Source organism: Barbus barbus (genome assembly GCF_936440315.1).
Source record: "Barbus barbus genome assembly, chromosome: 28".
NCBI classification, from domain to species: domain Eukaryota; kingdom Metazoa; phylum Chordata; class Actinopteri; order Cypriniformes; family Cyprinidae; genus Barbus; species Barbus barbus.
Window position 1 is genome coordinate 27,126,329 of NC_136756.1, and position 14,593 is coordinate 27,140,921.

Below are 14,593 nucleotides of genomic sequence, written 5' to 3' on the forward strand. Positions count from 1 at the left end.
GATACAGCAAAGAATGTTGAAGCATATGCTGAACTGATCCAATTCCTTGATGATAAAAGTTTGTCCCTGATCATGCGAGAGGCTGCGGATGATGGGCGTGGAGCACTCAAGATCTTGCGGGACTATTATGCTGGAAAGGGTAAGCCCCGCATTGTGAGTCTCTATACAGAATTGACTTCCCTGCAAAAGCTGAGTGGTGAGAGTGACTGACTATGTCATACGTGCCGAGACCTCAATCACAGCGCTGAGGAATGCTGGAGAAGTATTGAGTGATGGATTATTAGTTGCAATGGTTCTGAAGGGGCTGCCAGAATCATTCAAGCCTTTTTCCATTTTTGTCACTCAAAGGGATGAGACTCTCTCTTTTGCGGATTTTAAGACAAAATTGCGGAGTTACGAGAGCACTGAAGGTATGCGCACAGCTGTGGCCGAAGACAATGTCATGGGGGCCCGGGCCCATTCAAGGAAGGCCAGTGCCCCGACAGGCGTAAGGGTGCGGAGCACTGAGAGCAGGGATATGGAGTGTTTCCGTTGTGGCCAGAGAGGACACAAGGCAAGACAGTGTCAGCGTGATCAACAGTGGTACAGCCATGGCAAGCGTATCACATGGCGAGGACTGAAACCGCAACAGCAGGACGACGCACATGGGGTGTACGAGGAGACAGACAACACTTTTGCTTTCAAGTTGGTGGCAAGTGATTGTCAACCAGGGAGCGATGTCACCAGAAAGGGGTTGATGGTGGACACTGGTGCGACATCTCATATCATCACCGAGCTGGCCAGGTTCAAGAGCTTTGACGACCGATTCCAGGCCGAGACGCACTGCGTGGAGCTGGCCGATGGCACAAGGTGCAAGGGGGTCGCGGAGCGCAGAGGAGAGGAGAAGCAGAGGTGTGTCTGGTCGACAGCAGGGGGAGGCACCTCAGTGCCACACTGAAGCAGGCGCTGTACATTCCCTCCTATCCCCAAGACATCTTCTCCGTGAGAGCTGCAACTTCTAGCGGGGCAACAGTGATCTTCAAGGAGGGTGAAGACGTCCTGCAGTATAAAGACGGTACACGTTTTCTTATTCACAAACATAACAGGCTGTTCTATTTGCCTACTGTGCCAGTGAACAATGACTGTGATGATCAATGTATGAGTTGCCATGATATTCAGAAGTGGCATGAGATTTTGGGACACTGTAATTTTAATGATGTTCAGAAGTTAGAGAATGTTGTGGATGGTATGTCGATCAAGGGTAAAGTACCCAAGTCTATGCAATGTGATGTGTGTGTCCAAGGTAAATTCACTCAGAGTAGGAATAGAAAGCCTGATGTGAGAGCCAAGTTGGCTCTAGAGTTGATACACACTGACTTGGCAGGCCCCATTGACCCAAAGTCCAGAGAAGGGTATAGGTACGCACTTTCCTTTACTGATGACCACTCAAGTGCAGTGTTTGTGTACTTTTTGAAGCATAAAAGTGACACAGTGGACGCCACAGAGAGGTTCCTAGCTGACACAGCTCCATATGGGAATGTTACATGTATCAGGTCTGATAATGGTGCTGAGTTTACTGGACAGGGTTATCAAGTATTACTTCGCAGGAACAAAATCAGACATGAGACATCAGCACCATATTCACCACACCAGAATGGTACTGCTGAGCGTAACTGGAGAACCCTTTTTGATATGGCTAGATGTATGCTCTTAGAAAGTCAGTTACCCCAGGAGCTATGGCCGTATGCAGTCCAGACAGCAGCAGTGGTGAGGAATAGATGTTTTAACAACCGCACCAAACAGACACCTTACTTTATGCTAACAGGAAGGAAACCCAATATGTCCAGGATGCAGAAGTTTGGTACTGTGTGTTATACCTATAGACAGAACAGGAAGAAGCTAGACTCAAGGTCTGACAAAGGCATCTTCGTTGGGTATGATAAGAACAGTCCAGCCTATATGGTCTACTATCCTGACAGTAGAAAGGTGATGAAACACAGACTGGTGAGATTTATGTCCGATATTGAGGGACAGGAGACTGATGAATTGTCTGATGACGTTGGTGTGCGGTTTAGCACAACCAGACCTGACCCTGACAAATCCAAGCAGTGTGACATTCCAGAGACTAGGCTAGGCCCAAGCCAGATAAGTCTACAGTCAACTGAGGTCAAGCCAGAATCGTATTCTCCAGATACCCGGAGTAGAGAGGGGAGATACCCTGGTAGAGAAAGGAGGCCAGATTTCTATGGTGTAGAGAGTGATCAGGTGCAGATCAGCATTGATTATTGCTATAAGATGGTTTCAAATGTACCTCAGACTTTCAGAGAAGCTGTGACTTCATCCAACTCAAAAGAGTGGGTAGATGCAATGGATGAGGAGATGAAATCACTGAGGGATAACACCACATTTACTTTGACCACCCTACCTGAAGGCAAGAAAGCAGTGGGGGGTAGATGGGTGTATGCTATCAAAATCAATACTGATGGATCTGACAAGTATAAGGCCCGCTATGTCACTAGGGGGTATAGTCAGGAGATGGGTGTAGATTATGGAGAAACTTTTTCTCCTACTGCTGACCTTACCAGTGTGAGAGTGTTAATGCAGAAAGCTGCTCAGGAGAATCTGATCCTCCATCAGATGGATGTTAAAACTGCCTACCTACATGCACCGATTGATTATGAAATTTACATGGAACAGCCAGAGGGGTATGATGTAAAATCTCAGACAAATAAGAAAATGGTATGTAAACTGGAGAAATCATTGTATGGGCTAAAACAATCAGGTCGAAACTGGAACAAAATGTTACATGACTATTTGTGTGAAAACATCTTTGTACAAAACCCAGCTGATCATTGTGTTTACAAGAGAGAAACAGAACATGAGAAAGTGATAATATTGATATGGGTTGATGACTTGGTTATTGCTGCCAGTGATGAGAGCGTTTTAAAAACGGTCAAAGAGATGCTTACTGGGAAATTCCAGATGAAAGATTTGGGAAGACTGAAGAATTTTCTAGGTATCACTTTTGACCAGTATGATGGGGGTGTGACTATGACACAGCAGAGTTATGTTGGCAAACTGCTGGACAAGTTTGACATGCAAGATTGTAAACCCAGGTCGACACCTTGTGAACCAAAGTTGAATTACATCGATGTTGATGAAAAGCTGAGTGACCCCAGGAAATACAGAGAGGCAGTGGGTAGCCTAATCTACCTAACCTCATGCACTAGACCTGACCTGAGTTATGTTGTTAGCAAACTGTCCCAGTATTTCAGTGAGCCAACAGAAGAGCAGTGGACAACTGTAAAGCATGTACTGAAATATCTGAAAGGTACAAATGACAAGATGCTCTGTTACAGGAAATGTGATGAAGGGTTAAGGTTGGTGATTTACAGTGATGCAGATTGGGCAGGTGATGCAAATGACCGACGTAGTACATCTGGTTATTGTGTTAGCCTATGTAAGAATGGTCCTCTGATTTCTTGGAAGACCAAAAAGCAGCCAACTGTAGCATTATCAACATGTGAGGCTGAGTACATGGCATTAGCTGCCACTATACAAGAGTGTTTGTACTTGAGACAATTGCTTGAACATCTTGATGATTATCAGTATGGTGTACCTATGATCTATGAAGACAACCAAGGTACAATTGCATTGGCAAAGAATCCTGTTAGCAGACAGATGTAAGCATATTGATATTAAATACCATTTTGTGAGATCAACTGTAAACAATGGTGAAGTGTTTTTGGAGTATTGCCCAACAGATCAGATGGTTGCTGACCTAATGACTAAACCAGCTACAAAAGTGAAGCTACTTACCTTTTCCACGTTCTTGTTTGGGTTATAGCCAAGTTTCAGTTGGTTTCCATGATGTTTTTTTTTTTTTTTTTTTGTGACTGAATATGAATGATTGTGGATAATGTGTGAGCAAGTGGGGGTGTTAATTGATTGATTGGTTAATGAGTATGCTCCCAATTATTATGGATTTCTCTCAGGTGTGTTTGTCATGTGTCCATGCCATGTGATGTTCTATTTAAGCTGCACCTGTACCAATAAACAATTGACTGTGTGTTCTCACTGCAACCTGTGTGAAGCATGTTTATTCTCTGTATTAGCCGGTATCTAGTCAAGCTCTGTTTAACAGATGGAGGAGGGTAATTTGCTATTGAGCAATGCGAAAACCGCTGATAATACTGATGGACCTTATATATGGATGTTTAGATAGGTGTCGTATTCCTATAGGTAGATGGGATCAGCTGAGAGTCAGCTGATGCGAAATTGACTAACGTGACCTGCCAGAACTAACACTACGCTTGATACTCTCAAGTCTTATTTATTACTGGGAAACTGAGATAAAGATGCTTTCACAACCATATCGTAATTACTGTTATTACGAGATATCAATTTGTAAAAAGCGTGCACGTCCGCATAGAAATTGTAATTACAACCTGTGAACTGGGTGTGAGTCCAAGGGTGTGAACAGCTCCAAGTAGAACCAAAAAACCATGGTTACCATTGTTAAACCATGGTAACCACAAATTAACCATGGTATTTGTAGTAAAACTGTGGTTATACAAATGGTAATCCATACGTTAAAAAAACATGGTTTCTACAAAGCATGTATTTGACAGAAATCCTGAATCGTCAAGCAAGTTGACTATCTAGCGTGGTGGATTTTTATGTGATTTTCAAAAAGTGGAATGCAACATTTTATTCTTTCCGACAACACAGCACTTGAATGCGACAAGCTCGTAATCACGACTTCAAGTGGGAAATAGGACATTTCCAATATTTCCATACTTGCTGTTTTCTTACAGTAAGAGTAAAGAGCTATACAATGATATGTGGATTGCAGCTCAGATAATTTGATCAAAGAGTTGAATGAGAAATGAGTTCATATTGAGATTTTGGACTTTTGATGTTTTGGCAAATCTGAGCACAGTGTGAGACTTTGAGATCTCTCTTGGTTCATGATAGACTATTGAAGATATTACATTTGTGATGTTTCCTGTTGGTTGTCCTCCTATTATGAACATGGGAAACCAACATCCCATAATGACGTCCAGCGTCCAAAACGCAGCAAATGCCAGTGTTTTCAGCATGCTGGATTTTATTAAACAGGCCTCTGAGAAACTGTCCATATTGAAATTAGTTTAAGTGAAGAATTCTGACATTGCAATATGAGAACAACTGAATTCACAGCCCAACCAGAACCTCTCAGAGCCAAGAGGGAATATTTCAACATTTATGAGCACATCTCCACTCATAGGTTCAGACTGCTCTGTTTTCTGTCATCTGCGGTTTTGGAGCATCAGCACACAGAAAAAAAGTTGATTTTCTCTGAAACGGAGTGGAAGTCATGCATAAAACGCCCATGCCATCCCAAAAACAGCGGGATTTGTCCTCCTAAACCCCATGTAATGGAAACAGCCCTCTTGCTGTCTGCAGATGGAAACATGGTTAACTGCCGCTTATCCAGTTATTATCATCATAGTCAAAACCGCAGGTTGCTTGTTGTCAGCCGCTCTTATGTAATTACTATGGCTTTTAACGCTATTTTTAATCTTTGGTTTCATACATTATTTCTTAAGATGTTTTTGCTTTGTTGACGTCACTTTAGTTGGCTTTGCACAAGATTTCGGGTTAGTAATGTTTAGTTCGAATCTTTTTATTTATTCAGAATATGTTACAGTTGTAATACATACAAAACAAAAAACTTTTTTCTATGAGGAATGTGTAAGAGTACAAAATAAGAGTCTCTAAAATACATAATTTGTTCCTTTTTATGACATGGCAAGAGTAATTCAGGTCATACATACATATATGTAATCATATTTTATTATAATAGTCATTATCATAATTGCATTTAAAAACATAAATACACAATAAAACAAATAAAAAGTGCAGCAAAAAGCTTAAAGACTATATATAGTCTCTATATATATATATATATATATATTTAGACTCTTTAGACATTTTGTGAGTGAAGCAGTTTAAAAATAATAATCTCAATAAGTGCATTTTTTTTTTTTTAAATGAATATGGACAACAATATTTATAAAAACTACAGAATTCCAACAAACAACATGTTTTTAGATTAGATTCTGGATTAGATTCACCGTTCTGGATAACATGTGTTATAATGCCATTATCGTAATTAATTAAAGATTACCGGTAATTTGTGTTTAATAACTAACATTGTATGTAACAAACTAAACTAAAGGACTCTCTCATTTGATGTGACCCTCAGGTCAGAACACAACACCATCCTGTTGTCTGCTCTGTCCAATGTTATGAATAATGCAACACAATAATGCAGCACATGCTTATGCGTTGTGGTCCTCTTTGGCCATCGTAATAGTATCACCAAGCTTTCCACTAATCACAGTGACATATAAGAAATAGATTTTCGGTTGTTGGGTCGACAACTGTTCAAAGATACTCAGAAAATAGCCCCACGGTGGAAAAAATTCATGAGAGGACAATCGCTTTCACTGTTCCACCAAAAACAAATAGATCTGGACCCCCTACTGGGAATTTTGACAACCGGATTTTCAGAAGTGAGCTTATATGAGAAACTGTGCTACTGATGTTAATCAGCAGATTTGTCTGCTTTTCCAGTAAAAATGTATCATTAGACTAAATGTTTGATGTTTTGGCTTCTTGCTTTAAACAGAAATGTCTCTAAACATAAGAGGAAAAACAAAACAAAACTGTCATCCAAAAGAGCCAGACAAAATATACTTGATACATTATCTACAAAGTCTTAAAGAGATCGTTCACCCATAAATGTAAATTCTGTCACCATTAATTACTCGCACTATTGTCATTCCAAAACTGTATGACTTTTGTTTTCTGAAGCTTAAACAAAGTCTCTTTAATATGTTATGCAATTTTAATTTTCAATTGTTCATCTAAAAATTAAAATGTAATTTACTCATGCTGTTCCAAACATTGATTTATTTTTCTTCATGAAACACAAAAGATGCTTTCTTTCCCATATTATCTCAGATAGGGCTTCTTTAAAGTTGTTATTTGTTTGAATGCATATTGTGGCCTCTTTTTCATACATTAAAAAAATGGCTTTCATGTTTCAGGGAAAAAGAAAAGATGTGGCTGAATGGGAAAAAAAAGTAAGTGATTTATATTGTTAGGTGAACTATTCCTTTAAGGATGCAGATATATTTTTTAATCCAAAACAAGACTAAGATTGAGATCTTATTTATTTATTTAATTTAATACAATATTTTTTTCAGTGTATATACATACATAAATGCATAGGGTTTGTACCTTAAAAATTCAAGATACATTTTAATTGCAGTGCATATAGAAAATAACTTTGTGCAGTATGTGCATTTTGTTCGTTTTATTCCTGTAATTTTACTTTTTTTTTTTTGTTCTTATGTTTTTAAATGTAATTATGATTTGTTTTAAAACTGCTTCACTTACAAAATAAAGAGTCTCTAAATTGTGTGAATTTTCAATTATTTATTTAGCAAATGCTTTTTTCCATAGCAATTTGCAGATGAGGAATACAAAAAACCGTTTCATCTTAAAGGAATAGTTCACCCAGAAATGGAAATTTGGTGAAAATACGCTTACACTGAGTAAATGTTTCACTGGAGAAATCAATGTTATGGATATAGGAGTTGTATTTTACCCATAAGCAATGGTTTGACGCTAAAGCATCTCAATGATGGATTTGTTTCTTACAAACGCGCAGATTTTCCCTTCAAAAGACATTAACTGATGGACTGGAGTGCTGTGGATTATTGTGATGTTTTTATCAGCTGTTTGGACTTTCATTTTGACGGCACCCATTCACTACAAAGGATCCATTGGTAATCAAGTGGTGTAATTCTACATTTCTCCAAATCTGTTCCCATGAAGAAAAAACTCATCTACATCTTGGACGGCCTGAGGGTGAGGACATTTTCAGCAAATTTTCATTTTGGAGTGAGATATTCCATGCAGTTTGTTTATTTTTGACCCCATTCAGAACATCCAGGAATCAACATCACAATGACCTTTCTCCACCACGGAGGCATAAAGCACAGTTCGGACCGAACACATCAAGCATGAAGGATTCGTAGAAGCAGCGCACATGTGTTAAATGTGTGTATGTGTCGGCTGGACTGGTCCCAGCTGCACCGGGTCATGGCACCAACTCGGATAAGATTCAATCTCCTCCAGGCGATTTGTCCCAGCCTGTTACCATATGCATCCTCCTCATTCCCTGAGGTCCACCCCACATGGTGCCATCGTGGCATGCGGACTCAGAGGTTGTAGAGGACATGCTGGCTTCTCTGGTCACGCTGATATTTGTGTCGCCTGCTGACAGTTGGTCTCGCACACACACGCACAGTGTCATTGTGTTGGGCCGGAGATGCAGACTGACACGACTTTGCTACGCATCTGGCATCAAGGTGGGTGAGAGAGAATTCAAAGCACCTTCGACAGTCCACACAGTCTGTCCTTCCAGGTTAAATGTAGAAGACACTGACTGTGTTTAGAATGAATACTAGCATACAGCTTAGTACATACTGCACTAATACTGCCTATTTTTTTAAGAAAATTACAAATCTTTTAAACAGTAGTGTCTTACATTGTTGCAGGTTGCATGTTTTAAAGATAAAATAATCTGTGTGGCAAAAGATGTTATTTAGAAAAGGAGGATTTCTGTTTACACATTATACACTGTAAAATTTTATTTTTTCAAATATATAAACAAAACAAAGATTATTGAAGTATATTTGACAAGAAAATAGTATTTCAATCTTTTACATCAAAACTTTCACGTCTAATTCAATGTGTTGTTTTGCTTCTTTGAAAATATTTTCACTCAGAAATTGCTAGTTAATTCTACAAAGTAAATCCTACATAATTTTTTTCCCAATGTATTGTTTTTAAATTTTGGAAGAAAGAAAATGTCAGGGTTGGAACTACATATTATAATAAAATAAATATTAAAAACTAAATATTGTGGACAACACTTTAATCTCATTTGTGCATGTAAATATTACACCATAACTGATTCAATATCTGAGTGGATGTGTTAATATTGTGATTAACAAGATAGCATACTACTGTATAAAACATTTATTGTTGCCTAATGCATTTTTAGTTGCCTAAAATTTTTTAGTATGCGCTATATGTGACCCTGGACCACAAAAGCAGTCATAAGTAGCACGGTTATATTTGTAGCAATAGCCAACAATACACTGTATGGCTCAAAATAATCGATTTTTCCTTTATGCCAAAAATCATCAGAATATTAAGTAAAGATCATGTTCCTTTAAGATATTTTGCAAATTTCCTACCATAAATACATCAAAACTTAATTTCTGATTAGTAATATGCATTACTAAGAACTTTAAAGGTGACTTTCTCAATATTTAGATTTTTTTTTTTTCACCCTCACATTCCAGATTTTCAAATAGTTGTATCTCGGCCAAATATTGTCCTATCCTAACAAACCATACATCAATGGAAAGTTATTTATGTATGTATGTTGTTTCAATTTAAAAATAATTGAGCCTTATAACTGGTATTGTGGCCCAGGGTCACATACACTATATTGCCAAAAGTATTGGGTCACCCCCTTCTAATGAACATGTTTGACTACTTTAGTAATTTCTATGAGTACATATCTTAATGTTTAAGCATATAATGATATTCTAGGGAATTGTGCTTCTAATTTTATAGCAACAGTTTGGACAGGACCCTTTTCTATTCTAACATGACAGTGCCTCTGTCTATAAGGCACGGTTCAAAACGACATGATTGATTCAGTCAGTGTGGAAGAACTTGACTGGTCTGCAGAAAGCCAAGTCCTGATCCCAGCTGAACACCTCTGGTGTGACTTTAAATGAGGACCTTGAGCCAAAAACTCATCACCAAACACCAATGACTTGTACATAAGCGTACTGTCATTTTAGACACGTCCAAAAGATGGAAATAGAATTTTTAAATACATGAATTATGTTTCCATCTTTGTTGCCACAGTTGTGTTAGTGCCTTTTTCTGTTCTAAAGAAGGGGGTGTCGCAATACTTTTGTCCTTAACCAGTCTTAAGTCACTGGGGTATATTTGTAGCAATAGCCAAAAATACATTGTATGGGTCAAAATGATTTCTTTTTCTTTTATGCCAAAAATCATTAGGATATTAAGTAAAGATCATGTTCCATGAGGATATTTTGGAAATTTCCTACTGTATATCAAAACTTCATTTTTGATTAGTAATATGCATTGCTTAGGACTTCATTTGAACAATTTTAAAGGGGATGTTCTCAATATTTAGATTTTTTTGCACCCTCAGATTTTCAAATAGTTGTATCTCGGATACAACTTTGATTCTAAGTGCATTTATTCAGCTTTCAGTTGTTGTATAAATCTCAACTTCATAAAATTGACCCTTATGACTGGTTTTGTGATCCAGGGTCACATATGGTGTCTGTTGTGCAGTATGCAATAGGTTAGTATTGCATCCCAAACATGCACATCTTGAATTTCAACTCATCTGTCCATGCAAATAAATATTAAAACATAATTAAAGCAGTATTTTACTGGACTTCCGAAAGTTACACAATTTTATGCAAACTTGGATTAAAAATTCAAAATAACTAATTTAGTTTCACATAAACCACCCTAAAAAGTAGTATGCACTATATATTATATGATGTGCAGTATGCAGTGAGTGGTAGGTTAGTATTGCATCTCAAACATGCATGCACATACTGTATTTAAACTTATTTGTGCATGCAAATATTATAATATAATTGATGCAATAATTGACAGGTAGTATAGACTATTACGTGCAGTGCAGTATGCAGTTAGTACTACATCCCAGACATGCATGCACATGCTGAATTTAAACTCATTTGTGCATGCAAATATTAAAACCTAATTGATGCATTATATGACTTGGCTTTCAAAAATTGCACGCTTTCACACCAACCTGGATTAAAAATGCTAAATATCTCTGCTCTAATGTCTGCTGTGCAGTATGCAGTGAGCAGTAGGTTAGTTCTGAATCCCAAACATGCATTCAGAACATTTGCATACTGTGCACAGTGTTTATAACACATCACTACAGTGTAGAGTATGCACAGTGTATGCTCTTTCCACACACCCATAAACAATAATATGGTATCATGGAACGAAAATCATTAATGACAACCAGAAAACTAGCAGCCAATGCTTTGACCCAGCCGGCTTTGACTCTGGCTCATGAGGGCTGCATGTTACACTGCATTATTTAGCAGGCCTAAACAATACAAAGTGTTTTCTTTTTGTTCTTGTTTTCTTTGTTTCTTCTACTTGACATCCCATGGAAAATGCAAAGTCCTTGAGAGCTATAGTGGTTTGTAAGTATAGCGTGAGCTAGTGCTGTCTGGATCAGTCTTTGTGAAAGCAAATGCACGTACAATACACTCTGACATCAGCTTTTTCTGCTCAATGTCAAAAGCACTTGTTCAGCTGGCTACATTTCCACGAATCAAAATTGATTTTGCATGTACCATGCCGTTGCCATAGCAATCACGACACAAGGAAAGCAGAGTTTTTGATTTGCTTTTTCTGTTTCTAATATAAAAATAAATACCCAGTGGCTGTGTGAGCCTCACATACGTGACGTCTTGCATATATATTGCACGCGTGATGAATCTCCTCACGGGACATCTGGAAACATTTGATAGTCCCAGCACCATATTGATTCCTCATTGTTTCCTCTTTTCACGTAAACTCTCATGTTATCTCCACAAGCTGCCTCTCAATATACCGTGGTTAGTTTGGAGGCCGCTATTACTGTATGACAAATATAAACAGGAATTAATTTTCCCCTGCAGACCACTGCTAGATTCAATCACTGATTAGCCAGTCACTTGTTCTCACCTGCTTTTATTACATTAATGACAAGGGAATTAATTTTGTTTTATTGCGTTGATGAGACAAGGGATATTAATTAGGCATTCAGAGGCGGGAGAACATAAGTGTGTTTGGACCTATAATGAACGTTCAGATTGTTGGTTTAAGTTTGGAAATAAAGATTTGGCCTGAAATATACTTGAATGAAATGACGTTCTTGACCTTCTGCAAAAGGACCAAACGCACAGTCTGACTTTTGATTGACGAGGTCAGAAAAAAATCACAAACCATGTAATGAATTAATGCATTTGTTTGATTCGGTCACATGACTCGCTGAATCAGTCAGAGTGGTTCTTATTTACTGAACCTTAAATAATTAGTTTTGTCAACTCCAAATGGAAACATGCTGCGTTTTGTGTGAGTGACCATTCAAAAGTTTGGGGTTGGTCAAATTTGTCTTCTGCTCACCAAGGCTGCATTTATTTGATGAAAAACACAGTAAAACATTATTATGGTTTAAAATAGCTGTTTTATATTTAAATATATTTTAAAATGTCATTTATTCCTGTGATCAAAGCGGAATTTTCAGCATTATTACTTTTCATCATCATTTTCATCAATCGTCATTTTATTTTTCAGGATTCTTTAATGCATAGAAATATCAAAAGAACAGCATTTATTGGAAATAGAAATCTTTTGTAAGATTATTGATGTCTTCACTGACACTTTTGATCAATTTAATTAATCCTTGCTGAAAAATTGTATGTATTAATTATGTATGGAATCGGAACTTAAATTCCTTGTGATTCTCATCCCTACAGAAAAGGCAGCATGCAGAGAAATTTCCGTGAAAGTTGTCCAGGACAGGCATTCGTCCAACACTGAGCTGTTGTCTCATCCGTAAGTGACAAAATTCAGATGCTGCGACATGTTGTTTATGTGCTGAGCTGCACGGCAGAGGCAGCAGGGCTTGCCACAAACTTTTGATTTATTAAACAACTCGCCTTGCCACGGCTGCAAATTTCCCTGACATTACTAAAAAAAAAACTGGGTACTGTCGTCTGGCACGGCGTATCTACCGAGCGAAAAATTACAACAGGATGTAACAGTGAGGACAAGCACAGAGGCATATGAGCGCGCGTTTACAGCAAACACCTCTACTGCAATATAGATAAAACTATATATAGATTAAAACCTGGACATGTGGCGACCCAGCACAAATATATATACAAATATATATATATATATATATATATACAAATTATTTTTAGAGAAATTAAAAATATTTTTTCTGCTGTTTGTGAATATAAAATAAAACATGGAAAATTCATTTGTAATTGTGTAATATAAAATATTTAGGTAGAACGTAAAATAGCAACGTTAAATATTTATGTAAAATAGAAATGCTTTGTATTGTAAATGAATTTACGTTTGATCAATTGTATGTGTCCTTGCAGAATAAAAAGCTTTAAAAGTATTAATTTTATTTATTTATTATTATTATTTACATTCCATTTTTACTATATTCTAATGTAAAATTAAATTTGGTTAATATAATATTATGGTTAATAATAATACTAATATTAATAACATGTATATATTTCTCAAGACTAAAATGCATTCAATGAAATTAATGAATTAGTATTATTATTAACCACAATATTTATAATTCCTGTGAACCTACCAGAAGAAAACTGCAACCCATTTTCAGTTTTTGCAACCCACCAGTTGAGAATCACTGATGTAAAAAAAAAAAAAAAAAAAAAAAAAACACACACACCAGCTGGGCTGTATTTTCTAACTTCAGTAGGCTTATTGAAGCATATTACAGTGGCGAGCAGCTCAGAGGCGTTTGCTGACTGGGACTCGTCCTGCAGGGATCAGGGTCTGACCGGAGATCAGGGTCGTAAGACTCGCTCCTGTTGTGTTCTCTGTTTACTGCGGCTCTGAGCTCTGCTTCTGTTCTCTCGTAAATCTCTCCTAACAGAATGGGTACAATCCCACGTGTATGATTAAACACAGAGAGGATCATTTACACACCTGTCACCGCACAAATCTGTTGAACAGCTTTTATTCTCCAGTAATGTGAGAACTGTGATGCATTTTATTTGTGTACAGCTGAATGTTTATCATTAACCGTGTAAATCTCCCTAGCAGTGTTATTTCAGTATCACTGAGATATTATTATGCACTCTCAGGAAAGAAAAAAAAAATGGGGCAGTACCCTCTAAAAAGATAATAATATACTTTTAAGGTATTAATATATACCATTTAGGGATAAATAAAGTGCAAAGATGTTCCTTTTATCTATAGGGTACTGCCCCAGTGACAGAGTGTAGGTTTTTTATCATATTTTGAATTTGCATTTTTGTATTTTCTGTTTTTATTTTAATTTGAACGTTTTTTGTAGTTATTGCTTTTTAACGTCTGCATCATTTTTTAATTATTATACAATTTTTTTTTTTAGGTTTATTTCATTTTATTTTAGCAAACATTTATTTTAGTTTAAGTAATGCAAATCTTTTTTGTTTTGTTTTAGTCATTTTTACTTGTTTTATTGTTTTAGTCTGAATTGTGAGATACTGCATAAATAAGAAATGTTTGTTTTCTTTATATCTAACAATTCTGTTTATATCTCTCGATTCTGAGAAAAACTGTCCTGATCGTAAGGTATAAACTGAGAATTGTAAGTAAAAAGACTAAAAAGTCAAAATTAACTTTTTGATTTTTTATTGCATGGCAGAAATGT

The 14,593-nt window shown here is 37.0% G+C and overlaps 1 protein-coding gene across 1 annotated transcript in view; it reads left to right on the forward strand.

The window, feature by feature from the left end:
• Nucleotides 1–289: 289 nt before the first annotated feature.
• LOC306848834 (uncharacterized protein) overlaps nt 290–14,593 on the forward strand; it is a gene marked incomplete at both ends in the record, with an annotated part of 14,971 nt that continues 667 nt past the window's right edge. The window contains 2 exons of the mRNA XM_079383584.1: nt 290–891; nt 1,002–3,622. Of these exons, the coding sequence (XP_079239710.1) occupies nt 290–891; nt 1,002–3,622 (3,223 nt within the window). The remainder of the gene's footprint in view (nt 892–1,001; nt 3,623–14,593) is intronic.